Source organism: Pituophis catenifer, unplaced genomic scaffold (genome assembly GCF_029215685.1).
Source record: "Pituophis catenifer annectens isolate HBS135680 unplaced genomic scaffold, rPitCat1.0.hap2 SCAF_1, whole genome shotgun sequence".
Taxonomy (NCBI): domain Eukaryota; kingdom Metazoa; phylum Chordata; class Lepidosauria; order Squamata; family Colubridae; genus Pituophis; species Pituophis catenifer.
The window spans coordinates 178,211,153-178,227,224 of record NW_027256881.1 but is presented as its reverse complement, the minus strand read 5'-3'; the positions used below and the strand labels follow the sequence as shown (position 1 = coordinate 178,227,224).

The 16,072-nt window shown below is 43.7% G+C and overlaps 1 protein-coding gene across 1 annotated transcript in view; it reads left to right on the top strand.

Annotated features, from left to right (window-relative positions):
- Positions 1-16,072, top strand: part of PARD3B (par-3 family cell polarity regulator beta) — a 582,830-nt gene that overhangs the window by 440,302 nt on the left and 126,456 nt on the right. Inside the window, exon 20 of the mRNA XM_070933224.1 lies at positions 6,776-7,075. Coding sequence (XP_070789325.1) covers positions 6,776-7,075 — 300 coding nt within the window. The remainder of the gene's footprint in view (positions 1-6,775; positions 7,076-16,072) is intronic.

Sequence of the window (16,072 nt, the reverse complement as noted above, 5' to 3'; positions counted from 1 at the left end):
CTGGACAGCCAATCAGCGGTGAGCATGAAACCTTATGCAGATTCTAGCCAATCCGTGGCGAGCATGAAAACTTATGTAGATTCTAGCCAATCCGTACATAACAATAAAGTCTTATACTTAGGCAAGAAAAAACAACAGTACACATACAGATTGGGAGAAGCCAGGCTTAATAGCAGTAACTGTGAAAGGGATCTTGGAGCCCTGGTGGACAACCAGTTAAATATGAGCCAACAGTGTGCGACAGCAGTCGGTGTAATCCAAAATTGCATCAATTGGGATTCAATCAAGATTACGTGAAGTACTAATGCCACTCTTTAATGCCTTAGTAAGACCACACCTAGTGTAGTATTGGATGAATACTGCATCCAATTTTGGTCACCACACTATAAAAAAAGATGTTGAGACTCTAGAAAGAGTGCAGAGAAGAGCATCAAAGATGACTAGGGGACTGGAGGCTAAAACATATGAAGAACGGTTACAGGAACTGAGCAGGGCTAGTCTAGTGAAGAAAAAGACCAGGGGAGACATGATAGCAGTGTTCTAATATTTGAAGGGCTGTCACAGAGAGGAGGGGGTCAACCTAATTTCCAAAGCACCTGAAGGCCACACAAGGAATAATGGATGGAGAGATTCAACCTAGAAATAAGGAGCATTTTTCTGATAGTGAGAACAATCAACCAATAGAACAGCTTGCCTTCAGAAGTTGTGGATGCTTCATCACTAGAGGTTTTCAAGAAGAGACTGGACTGCCATCTGTCAGAAATGGTGTAAGGTCTCCTGCTTGGGCAGGGGGGTTTGACTAGATGACCTACAAGGTCCCTTCCAACTCTGTTATTCTGTTCTAATGTTTTGCCAGGAAATGTGGTTAATCCTAATTGATCCTTTATCCATGCCAGCTTCAGATTGGTCATTTTTTGAGTGTTGATTCATGATTGGTTCTTTGTGCTGGGTTCTGGTTGACTCCTGGTCCAGGCAAGTTTCTGATTTGCCCATTTTGAAGAGCTGATTCCTGGTTTGTCGTGCTTTTGGACAGGAATTTGATGTGGCACAGAGTCACATGCTTAGTTACTTGTATTTCAGAAACTTGCCTGAAAATCAAAGTCATGAATACTACTTTTCAGTTGTGGGATTCTGGGGGTTCTAGGGGGTTCGGCCGAACCCTTTGTTAAATTGCTGGCTCGCCCCGCCCCTTGCCCCGCCCCTCCACACTATTATTTATTTCCAATATATGGGGCGGGCAAGCCAGCAATTTAACAAACGGTTCGGTGTTTTTTTTGTAATTTATTGGCCCCCGAACAGTTTGTTAAATTGCTGGCTCGCCCGCCCCTCGCCTCCCACCCGTGTGGCGCCAGCCTACCCTAGCCAGGGCTAGGCAATTGTGGCTCTTTTACAACCTGTGGACTTCAACTTCCAGAATTCCTGAGACAGCTTGGCTGAGTTCCGCTGCCTGGGATCCACGTGGGCTGCCACGTGGTTCCCCACCGGCTCCGGATGCAAGACAGCAGGATGGAGAAAGCAGCTTCCACGCCTTCACTCACCCTCACTCTCTGCTCTGTTGGATCGCCGGCCGTTCGCTTACCCCGCCCACTCCCAATCTCTCCGGAGTCCCAGTTGATGGCTAGAGGAAAGAAAAACTTCAAATTCTTGCCGCAGGGCTTCAAAGGGCCGCCCTAGAACCAGTGGTGCAGCCGAACCCTTTGTTAAATTGCTGGCTTGCCTCGCCCCTCCGCACCACTATTTATTGCCAATAAATAGTGGTGGGCGAGGGGCGGGGGAGCCAGCAATTTAACAAAGTGTTCGGTGGTTTTTTTGCAATTTTATTGGCCCACGGAGCTTCAGCATAGGCTAATTGGCCTCCCGGCTCTCAGCTGATTTGTCTCAGCTGTTTTGCTCAGGGCTCTTTTGCTTCCTTGCAAAGAGTGCTGATTTTTTTTCCCCTAGCTATGCTGAGAAACGAAACTGAAACTGCTTTGCTGTTGCTGCAAGGTTGGAAAATTAGGCAGGCAGAATTCTTTTCTTTTTCCACACCAAAAAAAGTAGGTGCAAACAATGGGAAATTTAGGGAAAGATTTTAAAACACAAAAGAAAAAAAGCTCTATTTAACTAGGGAATTGTAATAATTGAGATACTATTAATTGTATATTTCTGAAAGCAGAAATGGTTAAGTTGTGGTTTGGAGGAATATATGGGGGAAATTATTTGGTTTATTATTATTGGTAAATATAATTGATTTGTAAGAAATTGGATTGCATGGAAATAATTGGAATATTCATGTTAATATTGATTAATATACAAAAAAGGTAGTTATATAACTAATTGATTTATATTAAAATGTTGAATTTATATTAAACAACTAATATTACATAATTAACCAATGTGAGGATGGATATAAAAATAGATGACAATGGGAAGGGGTATAATATAGAATAGAAGGGAAAAATTGAATTTGATTAAGATTAGAGATGAGGATGAAGGGTAATATTGGTTTTTTACAAAAATAGATGAGGAATAAATATGGCAAAAAGGAAATATAGAAATTGTAAATTTAATTGAAATGACTAAACACTGTTTAAATTTGTGAAAAGGCCAAATACTCTGTTCAAAGAAAATACATTGTATGTTTGTATGTGTGTTTCTAATTATTGTTATTTATTCATATTTGTTCTCTTTTATTCTTTAAAGTTTAACAATTCATTCTTTATCTTAATATCTTTATATTTGTTTGGGGTTGGCTTTCTTCCCTTTCATCTTTTTTATTGTACAGCAATCTTTCTCCTCAAACCTACCATCTCTCTCTTTTCTTTCCTTCTTACTTTCTCTTCCTCCCCCTCTTCTTCTCCTCCCTACTTCCTCTTCCTTTCTCCTTCTCCTCCTCCCTTCCTCCCTCTCTTACCCTCCCTCCTACTCTAATTTCCCTTCCCTTCCTTCATCCCTTTCTATTGCTGTATCCTTTTATGCATTTGGACTACTCAGAGGGGTGAAAAAGTTATTTCTGACTGGTCCTCGCACTTTTGACCAGTCCTCGAACTTACGACTGTCCTCACATTTTACGTTTTTGCCCTATCTTGTCACCATGGTGAAAAGAAGCAGTTGTGAAATGAGTGACATGGTTGTTAAGAATGCTACAATGGGCATAAATGATGACCAGTCATAAGTGCGAAGACCGGTCAAAAGTGCGAGGACCTGTCAGAAATCACTTTTTTCAGCCCTCTGGGTAGTCCTTTTGTGCATATGGACTACTCAGAGGGCTGAAAAAGTTATTTTTGACTGGTCCTCGCACTTTTGACCAGTCCTCGACTTATGACTGTCCTCACATTTTACGTTTTTGCCCTATCTTGTCACCATGGTGAAGAGAAGCAGTTGTGAAATGAGTGACATGGTTGTTAAGAAAGCTGCACGGGCATAAATGTGAGGATGGTCGTAAGTGTGAGGACCAGTGAAAAGTGCGAGGCCCAGTCAGAAATAACTTTTTTCAGCCCTCTGAAAAAAGTCTATGCACATAGCCATGCCCACCCGGTCACATGACGAGCTACCCACGCCTACACAGTCATGTGACCAGCTAGCCACGCCTACCCAGTCACATGATTGCCAAGCCACACCCCCAACTAAGCCACGCCCACAGAACCTGTTGTTAAAAAAATTGAATCCCACCACTGCTACTTTTACTATAAGTAGCAGAATCTTGCAAGTTTAAATTCCCTTCTTCCCTCTTACTTTTACATTCAAGAGAAATGGGGAGGGTCAAATCTGAGATGCTCAAATTACATTTCCTGCTCTGGACTCGGACTTCTCTTGTTTGACCATTCTCTTGGTTACAACTCTTCTCCCTAAGTCTCACAGCTGATTACAGTTAGTTTCTGGAGAAGGGGGCTTTTGTGGCTTTATAACACATGGACTACCAACATTTGGGTAGGCACTTGTTCTGTCCCCGTACCACGCACACACCCAACCAGCCAGCCGAGGGTTAAATAAACTCTTCAAACACTCAAGTGGCTGCCTGCCAAGAACTTTTACTCCGATAACAGAGACAAAAATACACACAGTTTGAATAGTCCAGTTTGTAATTAAATCCACAGCAAATAGGTGTTGTGTCCAAAGGTGGAAAGTGCCTCGCCAGAGATTAGCTTCTCCCTGCGCCTCTGGCGAGGGTCCAGCCAGCACTTATTTTCCTCGTCGCTGTCCACCTGTGGCTGCGGGGACGTGCTTGGCTCTGAGCCTATCGTTTGGCCTTCGGTGTCCTCCGGAGGCATTGCCAGAGAGGAGGGTCCTGGAGAGGGAGGCCTTGCCAACTCCTCCCCCTCGCTCTCAGAGTCTGCATCTGTCGATAGCCCAGGCTCAGGCAACGGAGCCACAACAGCACTGTCCACTCCTATGATTGACAAAGCTAGACTTTCCTATAGATCAGAGAAGACTATATGTGACCCAGTGTACAGCATATCAGTGTTTACAATATATGTGTGGTGAAATATAGTCTAGAGTCACCGCAGGGAAGGGCTCATTCCCAGAGAGCAGAGCTTGGAATCCTTGGTAGGCAGGAAGAGGGCAAAGGCGGGAAACTGCCACCCCCTTCCCAGCAATTCACAGAGTATATCTAATAGTTATACAGATAGTTGCTTTAGTCTGGCAAGATTTCTGTCTATAGGTGAACAATAATAAAGAACCACCCAGAAGTACACTCCATATGTTGTTCTTGTTTCTTTGGGGCTAACAGCATGTTATAAAATTATTCTGTTGAAGATACATTAAGAATTCATATATAATGCATATGCAGACATATAATCCAAACAACTACTTTAGATGCCAATGATTTTTTTCCCAGAGGCTTTGTGCTCTCCTAACTTTACTCCGCCTGACTTCTACAGATTTCACTAACATCAAGATAGGAACAGATTAGTGCCTATTCCAAAGCTCATAACCTGCCTTCCCTTTCCTAGGTCTTCTGCCTTATGAGAAAGATTTAATTTTGTGTACGTCTTGTTTTCAAAAGGTAATGTGGCCATTTTCACAAATGTAATTGATTGCCAGTTTTTCACCATTTCATTATCTACCCAATAGAGTGCTGGAGTCACTAAAGGCTTCCTGTACTCACACTATGGGTGCCTTACAATGATATATAGGTTGCAATTGTAAATATGTGTTCACTTATGTTTACACTTTCATTTTTAAATACACTAAAGCTTGCAAGGTCTGAAGAAGATTTCTGATTTCAGGCAGCTTTTAATAAAATACCCCTTCATAAACAGTATGCAAGCATTTCTGTAAATTGATTATCTGACCCTAATTCCTCCTCATGACAGCTCGTTTGCTTGAGCATCTTTTGTGATATAGGCATTTCCCCTGTCCTCTACCAAATCCCTTTTTGTTCTTGTTTTTCCATCCACATCCTGCTCCACGGTTCTTAATTTTTTTCCTGGTACAAAAGGGATGGTTTAACATTTGTTGTTCTTTTACCCATTTTTATAGGTGTTTGTTTCCAGGAATATTTTTGTGAGCTACAGAATTTAATAATGGTGAATAAATCCTGACTTTTTAATTGGCAGCTTTCCTGTGCTTTAATCCTTCTTTTGCTTTTTCATTCTTTGCTCTCTATACACCGGGCTCATCTTGCTGCTCTGATCTTTTCTGCTGCTTTAATTACATAGCAAGGCAGCTGAATATTTCAGTTTCTTATTATTAACAGCACCTTGTTTAAAGTTTTCAATCATAAAGCAAATGATGATTCATCTGAATTTGACTATCTTTGAAATTATACCTGGGTGTCTTCCTACCTCTTCTATTCCCAACAGATTACACAATAGCACTGATTAGTAGCAGCATTTGTAATACCTCTTAAAGATTTATCATAATGGAATACTGTCAGTAATAGTATTTAATTCACTTATGTCTACACAATTCATCTCTACTGGCTTCTGTTCATTTCTTCACTGTATATTCTCTCTCTGATCTCCAAGTAACAAGATATGATACCCCCAAGTTACGAGTTAGGACAAAATGTCGAAAATGTTAATAAATGCTTTGGGTTTTTGACTTTTTACTCCACTAATTGCTATTTACATTTGTGTGTCACATTGCTATACTTCTCACAAATGAACTTAATGTAGGTGATTCATTAAATTGGGAGGAAAATGTGATAAAAGTGGCATTGATAATATTGGCTAGTTCAGAGGAAAACAAGAAAAATATATTTTAGGAGATATCGGTCTTTTAAAAGGGGCGTCATTAGATTTACCTTTAATTCTCAAATGTAATTTATGTTTGTGCAGTGATGAATGTCTGTATACTGTAGGCATTTCAGCCTTGTCCCTGAAAAAACTTGGAAAGGGACTAGAAGTTTATTGTTGATAATTACAGTGAATTTGTGTTTACTTCGCCTGCTTAAAATCTGCTACTACAGAGAGCCCTTATTTAGCAACCGCCTTGTTTAGCAAAGATTTGCAATTATGACAGTGATAAAAAAATTTAACTTTGAGACCAATCCTCACATTTGTGACCTTTGTAGGTCTGTAAAGCAAAGGAAAGCAGAAAGATTATTGCAAGCACAGTTGTGGTTTCACTTGGCAACTGCTTTATTTAACAACCATGTTGCCAGTACCAATTGTGATCAGTAAACGAGGAATACAAGTATATTCTGATGGTGTGGTTTTAAAACTAAAATTATTATCATTTCCATTTGGCTTGCCATTAAATTGATGTAATCAAAACTTCAGTTGAGTAGGCGTCCTGTCTTGTGTCAGCAGTATGTACTGACCTTAGTTGTTGTTGTTGTGTCTCCCAGGATTGGTGCAAAGCATCAGGAACTCCGTCAGAAGCAGATCAGGGGACTTGCTGAGTATTCCACAGTTCCTATGGGAGCCCCGCCTGATCTTGATGATGATGAGACAGACCCAAATTATGCACGAGTGAATCACTTCCGAGAAGTATATCCAGTTATCAACTCCTACCAGCTTTCTTCTCCACCTGTTTATGAAGCTTATGGTGGGTGCAATAACCCTACAGCACCTCTGGACAGGGACCACTTAGAAGGATTATATGCAAGGATAAACAAGCCATCCCACCAGCATGCTCCTGTTGAGAGGTAATACTCATGCCATGGGGGAAAAACAGTTAATGCATGTTTGAATATTTTTAAACGCAACAACCATATTATATGAAATTGACATGGTAACTATATTATATTTCAAAGAATTTGATTTGAATATTCTTGTCAATGCTTTCAATGATGTACTCCTGCAGTTTTACAACTGCAAGTGATATTACGTGAGCACAATGAAGACCTTGGAACAGTTTGGAAATAAATCAGTGGATGTGTTTGTGAAGAGTCAAAGAAGCATTCTATACATCTTTTTTATGAGCAGAATGCTTCACATACATAGCAAGCTTTCCACGCACCTTGGAATCTGTCTTCTGTATCTCCTTGGCATCCTCACAAATGAAGAAAAGGTGTTGTTATCCTTGAAATATATACCTTTTACTAGCATTTTCTGTGAGAGGGATTTCTTACCTTGCCTTTTTACCTGTGCAAAGTTGCAGGATTTTATTCCTGTCTCAGCCAGGTACAGTGTTCACAATCAATCTTCTTTTTTCCCCTAGTGTCTTCTTCTAATATCCTGTTGTTTTGATGATTTGTTAATAGTCAATGTCACTTTGGTCTCCACCTCCCAAACACATGCATACCACAACAGAGAGGAAACAGTTCAAATGCAGGTTTAGCAATATGGCACCATGCCCCCAAGTGCTTCAGAAGGCTTTCTGATGCAAATTTGGTCCCATGCTGCAATGATCACAGTTTTTGTAGTTTTTCAGCACAGGCTTAATGCTGTATAGCCATTGAAGTTCCATGTCAGCATATTCATATTCTCTCATTCTGAAGTCATTTGCTTTGGGTTTTTTTTTAATGAAGGGGGGGGGGGGGTCCCCTTGTTTACAATGTATAATTTTACTCAAAGGGGCTGAATGATCTTAAATGATCAAGAATTTATATTTGCTTAAAAGGAAACAAAATAAATTTGCATCATTAGTACATTCATTACTCAAAGTCATTATGAAATTGAAATTATTATCAAAAGGCTCTTCTTTCACAAACAGACTTAATTGACCTGCCTCAAATTAAATTTCAGTGCAAATTAAGTAGTTTTCTTTCTGTGCTCTGAAGTCCTGTACCCTAACAGACTTTTGTGTTCAGGGTTTTTGGGAAAGGGGAATGACATCATTTTATACCCAATTGCTAGAAAAAACTGGTTGCTTATACACTGTTTTACTATGTAAGCTTACAGTTTGCATTTTCATATTCTATGATATTATGTGCTTTCAATTAAGCCAGAGGAAGATCAGAGAATGATGGCATATTTATGCAGATTGCAAAACATAGCTTCATAAAACAGATTACTTTTCAGGGTCTTTTGAATAATAAGCAGGGAGAAAGGAGCCATTTTTAATCCTTAATGTCAAATTTCTAGGGTGATAGCATTATTATTATATGACTGAAAGAAAGCATGCATCCCTAGTCACAGTCAGGGAACCATAACAATGAGATTCTGAAATCTGGCACTGGAGATTACAAAAACTGTCTTTGATGTGGCTTCCTATGTTTAAACAAGACACTTTTGAGGAACTCTCCAAAAGTGCAAACAAGACAGATAGCTGGAGGTAACTGAAGAGTGAGGAAGAAGTCACTACTGAGATGTGTGGAACTGTGGTTTTTTTTTGGGGGGGGGATTGTTTATCTTAGTTTTTGAAAGCAAAAAACTATATTGAATTGAGATTTGTTTTTGGAGAGGCAACTTCAACATTTCTTTATAGCCAACTTTATTTCAATCATTGTAACATTTTAAACGTTTTAGCTCTCTTGTAGACATTATGAACAATATTGCTCATATTGTAGATATAAGCTTTAGTGAATTAGGCCATATACCATATTACTTGTATAATTAATTATGAAAGCTGACAAAGATGACTGATTGTGACTTAAATTCATGGTCCTTCCTCATCGGAGAAATAATAAAAGTATATTCATCTTACGATGCTTTTGATAAAGTATTTTAAGCCATGGACTTACCTTTACTATAAACTTGGTATTTGGAGTTTTATTACTGTTTGTTAAGTTTTGCCAAGTGTTTAAAGTGCAAATGTTTTGAAAATGCCATGGATTCTTATTGAGATTTTATTGAGTTTTTATTCTGATTGGGGATTCCTGCTGTTTTTCTATTTTGTGAGCTGCCCAGGATTGTGGTTACACTATGACCAACTATGTAAGCCTTTTTAATTTACAACTATGTTTGTGTATGCATATATATGTTTGTATATACATATGTGTGTGGACACACAAACTTGCCTTCACAATAAGCAAGACCAGGCAGGTGTCTGCATCCTTTGGCTTGAGGTTCTTTCATGGTACTTCAATTGTGTTATAAAGTTCCTTTTTCAGACATGATAAAATGTTATTACTTTTTTGTAAAATGACTGATTGGAGAGGATTGGCCATTCATGAACTGCTTGCTACATTAAGTGTGCAGAAGTGAAACAGCACCCCTTTTAAAGGTAGTCCTTGAATTATGACTGTAATTGAACGCTGGAATTACAGTTGGAAGTCATTGCAGTCATAAGTCAGGGCACCCACATGACCTACTGGTAAGTAATTTTCTGGTCTGTATCATGGTAAATGCAGTGATTGCAAAGCAAACCCATTCATTTGAGTGGGTGTCTTTTGTCAAAAACAAGCAAAAAATATTTTGAATTGTGGTGATTTGATTGCAAAACACTGTGACCAGTCATGAAGCTGACCCATCTGTCATGTGATCATTTGACCAGGGAGGATTGGCACAACCATTTATGCCAGTTGCTCATGGGCTATAAAATGCCAGTTTCGTAAATGTTGTAATTTTGAACAATCATAACATGAACGGTCAATACACAAGAACTATCTCTAGAGAAATTGAGGCTTCTCAAGCTAAAAGAAAAAAAAATGGGATGTGAGCAGCAGCTGTGTCTGAGCCTCAAAACACAAAGCATTTGAGTACAGCATTTTTTCTCTTGTTCCCTATTCTCTGTGCTCTGTGTGTGCAAACCCCTCACCCCCTTTAGCATCCACTTATTCCATTCATATATCTTCTTTAAGGATGACCAACTATTTCAAAATCATTCTGTTTCACACACACTGGTCTAAATGTGGTGTCTCTATTATCATAACATCGGGGTGGGGATGACTGGTTACAGTATCATAGGTTAATGTCTTTCTAGCATAATTTTTATTGTGTGGATTCAGACCACATTTTACCATAGCCCCAGTTTTTTAAACAAACACACACACACACACACACACACTGGTTTGCTAGATTAGAATCTTGATCTAAGAAAACGGCTTGTAGTAACCTTCTGGTCCTTAAAAAATTATATATATTTTTCACAAACTAAAATCTTCAGCAAATAATTACTTTAAAATTGAAGAAACCACCAAGAAAGGAAGAGTAAAGAGTCAAAAGAGAACCTTAAACCAGTGTTTCTCAAACTCAGCAATTTTATGCTTGGTGGAGAATTCTGGAAGTTGAAGCCCACACATCTCTCTGGGGTTGAGAAATGCTGGCTTTCCTAGTGCAACTACTCCCGTCACACCTGATCAGGTGCAAGTAGGGAAAGCCCCTTAAATTCTGACTTGAGTTCAGATATAATGGTTTTAGATACATGTACAGGAAATTTGATCTCAAACTCATGGTTTAAGTCTAGAATTGAGATGCAAATTTCAGTTTAGAAATTATTGCTTTTGTTTTCTGTTTAAGACCTTCCTCCTTTTTACCACCCTGTAATCCCTTAATTCAGAATAGAGTTGGGGTGACTGGATGAGGCTGAGCGTTTTGCTGACCAGATGCCCTTCCTGAAGCCATGTGGAATTCGCAGCAAATATTTTTTCTTTGTGTCCTAGGAGAGAAATATCTGACAGTACCTAGGATTGAACTCTCAACCTTCTGAGTGGAAAGTTGAGAGTGGAAGACCAGAGTGTTCACCACTAGGCCACCACACTGCTCATGGTGTCTAAAACCCTCATTTGGAAGTAAAATAGCTATTATTGTGATACACACAATACGCTCTCTGCGCATGCCCCAAGATGGCGCTGTCCGTGTGAGATACGCCCGATGATGGGATGGTTTCTGGTCATTTGGGGGTCTCGGAAGCTGACTTGACCATCTGCGGCTCCAGCCCCGGTTGTGGGAGTCTCTGCCCAGCCTGTTGAGGGCTTTTTCGCCCTCCGGAATGTCATGGCTGGGTCGGAGCCGACGCGAGAGGCGCGCGGGAGGACAGCCTGGATGCGGCAGCCTTCTTCAGCGCCAGAGGCTGCGGAGGCCAGAGCGGTGGCAGTTGTGGGCATGGCGGCGGCGGCATGGAGCAGGCCCTCTCCTCCCAGGACCTGGATATCTTTCCGGTGGTCCTGGAATATGCTGAGGGGCCGGGTTCCGGACGGCGTCGACGATGGCAGCTGAGGCGGTAATGGCAGCTGTGGCTCGATGGCGAGATGATGGCAGTGGTGGCGGCCTGGTGCTTAGCAGCAAAGTAGGGGGGGAGATATGGCCGGCTTGTTTCTGGCCTTACCATCTATACCAGGAATAGACCATCTGACTTGGGGACTGTAGTCTGGAGGCGGGAGATACGATTAGGGGGATTTATGAAGTTCTGGGGGTTGGAGAGGCTGGGGTGCAGCCAAAAACTGGTCATCTGGTCACCTCGGTTGGTCTCTCTCCCCCCCCTCCCGTGTCTGTGGCCTGGTTTCCGGCTTCCCGCCTCCAGATTGTGTCCAGCTGCATGTTACCCCTCCCTTTTGAACATCTTCTCTCCCTCGGGTTTAATATCATCGTGCCTCTATGGTCCGGCTTCCTTTCTCATCTGAGCCCCCAGCTGGAGGGAGTCTGGGCAATTGTCATGCGGGAGCTGAGGGAGCTTTTGCCTTTCACCAACGGAGAAATAGACCATCTGACTTTCCTGAGCCATTTCCATCTGGGCTAGCCCCCGTGAGAGGGTGGCTTGGATCCTTACCTCCGATTTTGGCGAAATGACATGGGACTCCTCCCACTGCCATGAGAGGGCAGTGGAGTCCAGCTTACCGGCACTGAGATCCATCTTGCTCCAGTACCTTTAGACTATGTATCAAACTCCTGACCAGACTTTTTACCTTTCATCTATGTATGGCCTATACCTCGGCAGACCTGCTTGCGCTGCGAGATGCCCCCCTCTCGCGGCTATGGCCTTCCACATTATCAAAGGCCTACCTTAAGGACAGGCTTTGGAGCCCCAAGAGGTGGCACGTTTCAAAGCGGGGATTAAGGGGTTTTTTAATTAGGGTTTTTAATAATTTTTTAAGGGGAACTGGGAGAACGACCATAGGGGATGGGGAGGGTAATCCACCAAGGTCAGAGCCGAGCCCGGCACGGGGGTAACAGTTTGGAGGGTACAGGACGAGGGAATGGGGAGGGGGTGGAGGGCTATCCTAATGAGGGATGTACCATCAGCACGGTGGTTGGGAGGGGCAGATATGGCGGGAGCGGGGGACCATATCATGTGTTGGGGGCGCGCACTCGCTGTCTGAGAGCAATTGCGCGCCCCGGTCCCCAAGGCTCCTCTCGGATACTTGGTGGCTCAGATACTCAGGACCTGGGCCTGCAGCTGATGTTGTGCAACTCCAGGTCTGTGGTAAATAAGGCCCCGCTCATTCACGATCTTATTCAGGAGGGGGGAGCGGACCTGGCAGGTATCACGGAGACCTGGTTGGGACCGGAGGGAGGTGTCCCTCTGGTCGAGATGTGCTCACCAGTTTTCAGAGCATTCCATCAGCCGAGAGCCCAGGGGCGGGGGGGGGGGTGGCGGTTATTATTAAAGAAGGTCTCGGTCCGAGGGAGACCACTGTGCCTCAGATTGCCGGATGTGAGTCCCTCTTTGTGATATGGGGTCATGGGGTTCAGATGGGCTTGCTGCTTATGTACCTGGCTCCCTGCCGCATCGGCCCTGCCTGAGCTACTCAACGTGATAGCCACGGTGGCAGTTGATACACCCAGGCTTATGGTCATGGGTGATTTCAACTTGCCATCCGTTGGTGAAACATCTGGGATGGCTCGGGAGTTCATGGCTTCCATGACGGCCATGGACCTGACCCAGTTAGTTCATGGCCCCACTCATGGGGGGGGACACACTCTGGACTTGATTTTTGTCTCTTGGCAGTGGTCGAGTGATCTTGTTATAGGGGATATAGACATGGAACCCTTGTCATGGTCAGATCACTCGCTCCTCCACCTGGACCTTTGAACCGCTATACCCTGCTGCAGGGAGGCGGAGCCAATAAGATGGGTCCGCCCCAGGTGCCTGATGGATCCTGATAGGTTCCAGATGGAGCTTGGGCCATTTCCTGAGGATCTGGTGGCTGCCTGGGATCGGGCAGCTGGTGGGGCCTTGGATTGAGTCGTGCCATTGCGGCCTCTGACCCGGTGCCGATCCCTCATGGCTCCTTGGTTTACCGAGGAGTTGAGGGAGATGAAGCGCTGGAAAAGACACCTGGAGAGCGGTTGGAGGGCCAGTCTCGCTGAATCTGACCAAACACTGGTAAGGTCGCATATTAAGACCTACCTAGTGGCGATAAAAGCGGCAAAGTTTAACCACTTTTCCGCTCTTATTGCGTCATCAGAGAATCGTCCGGCTGCCCTGTTTAGGGTGACCCGCTCCCTGCTTCACCCGGGAGCGCGGGAGGACCCCCTGGAAGGCAGGGCGGAGGATTTCGGACAATATCTGTATGACAAAATCACTCAGATCCGGGGGGAGTTGGACTCTGACTGGGTAGATTCGGGCAGGATGACGAGGAATAGTCTTGAGAATGTTATCTGGGAAGAGTTTGACTCTGTGACCCCTGATGACGTGGACAGGATTCTGGGGAGACTTAGTGCGGCCACATATTTACTGGACCCGTGTCCCTCCTGGTTAGTACTGGCTTCCCGGGAGGTTACACGAGGCTGGCTCCAGGGAATTATTAACGCTTCGCTGAGTGAGGGTTACTTCCCCATGGCCTTGAAAGAGGTGGTGGTGAGGCCTCTCCTCAAGAAGCCTTCCCTGGATCCGGCAGTATTAGCCAACTATCGTCTTGTCTCCAACCTTCGCTTTGTGGCGAAGGTTGTTGAGAGTGTGGTTGCACGACAGTTTCCGCAGTACCTGGAGGAAATGTCTTATCTAGATCCGTTCCAGTCGGGTTTCAGGCCCGGGCACAGCACGGAAACGGCATTGGTCGCATCGGTAGATGATCTCTGGAGGGCTCGGGACAGAGCTTGCTCCTCTGTTCTGGCCCTGTTAGACCTGTCAGCGGCTTTTGATACCATCGACCATGGTATCATGCTGCACCAGTTGGAAGAGTTGGGGATGGGGGGCACCGTGCTACGGTGGTTCTCCTCCTTTCTCTCCGACCGGTCGCAGTTCGTGTTGGCAGGGGGCAGAGGTCGACCTCGAGGCCTCTCATATGTGGAGTGCCTCAGGGGTCGGTTCTCTCGCCCCTTCTGTTCAACATTTATGTGAAGCCGCTGGGCGAGATCATCTGTGGTTTTGGGGTGAAGTACCACCAGTACGCTGATGACACCCAGCTGTACATCTCCACCCCAGACCACCCCAACGATGCCCTTGAAGTAATGTCCCGGTGCCTGGAGGCTGTGTGGATCTGGATGGGGAGAAACCGGCTCAAACTCAACCCTTCCAAGACTGAGTGGCTGTGGTTCCCGGCATCCCGATATAGTCAGATGACTCCATCTCTGACTATTGGGGGCGAGTCTTTGGCCCCCTCAGAGAGGGCCCACAATCTGGGTGTCCTTCTGGATACGCAGCTGTCCTTGGAGGAACATCTGACAGCTGTGGCCAGGGGGACTTTTTTGTCAGGTTCGCCTGATAAGCCAGTTGCGGCCCTTTCTTGATCGGGATGCCCTGCGCACAGTCACTCATGCCCTCGTCACCTCTCGCCTTGACTACTGCAACACTCTCTACATGGGGCTCCCCTTGAGGGGCACCCGGAGGCTCCAACTGGTCCAGAATGCGGCCACGCGGGTAGTTACGGGAGCTGCATGGTGCTCCCATATAACACCTCTCCTGCATGAGCTGCACTGGCTCCCAGTGGTCTTCCGGGTGCGCTTCAAGGTGTTGGTTATCACCTTTAAAGCGCTCCATGGCATAGGACCTAGATATCTTCGAGACCGCCTGCTGCTACCGTCAGCCTCCCATCGACCTGTGCGCTCCCACAGAGAGGGCCTCCTCGGGGTGCCATCAGCCAAACAATGTAGGCTGGTGACCCCCAGGGGGAGGGCCTTCTCTGTGGGGACACCTACCCTCTGAAACCAACTGCCCCTAGAGATAAGGAGAATCCAAGACCTCGGTGCCTTCCGCTGTACCCTTAAAACCTTCTTTTTTCAGGAAGCCGGGCTGGCTTAACTTTTTTTTCTTAATTTTTTAAATGTTTTAAATGGGTTTGTTATTGTTCTTAAATTACGGGGCCAAATTTATATATATTCTTTTAATACTATTTTAATGTTTGTAATTTATGTTTTTATTTGGCTGTACACCGCCCTGAGTCCTCAGGGAGAAGGGCAGTATATAAATTGGAAAATAAATAAATAAATAAATAAATAAATAAATAAATAAATAAATAAATAAATAAATAATCAATCAATCACTGAAAATTTTGAAAAGTTGTTGCTGGCAAGGACCAACCCACCACCTATTGAAAAATAGTTTTAAGACAATTCACTAATATTTATTTTAAAATGTTCATTTCTCTGTTTATATTTCAATTTTAGACAAAATTCCATGATGCCCTTTAAACAAAAATAGATTTTATTTCTTCCATCAGGCAGCTCTATAATAGGAATTTTAACTTTTTATGTCCGTGCACATTATTTTTTTTTAATCTGCCATTTAATTTTAAATGCTAATATGAGTGTGAGTAATTAAAAAGCCAAAATTGACTATGAGGTTAGTAAGCTGCAAGAATGGGGAAAGGGAGATCATTATGCCTCTGTTCATGGATAGCTATTTGCAAAACAACTGATAATGTGCAAAATGAAGATTT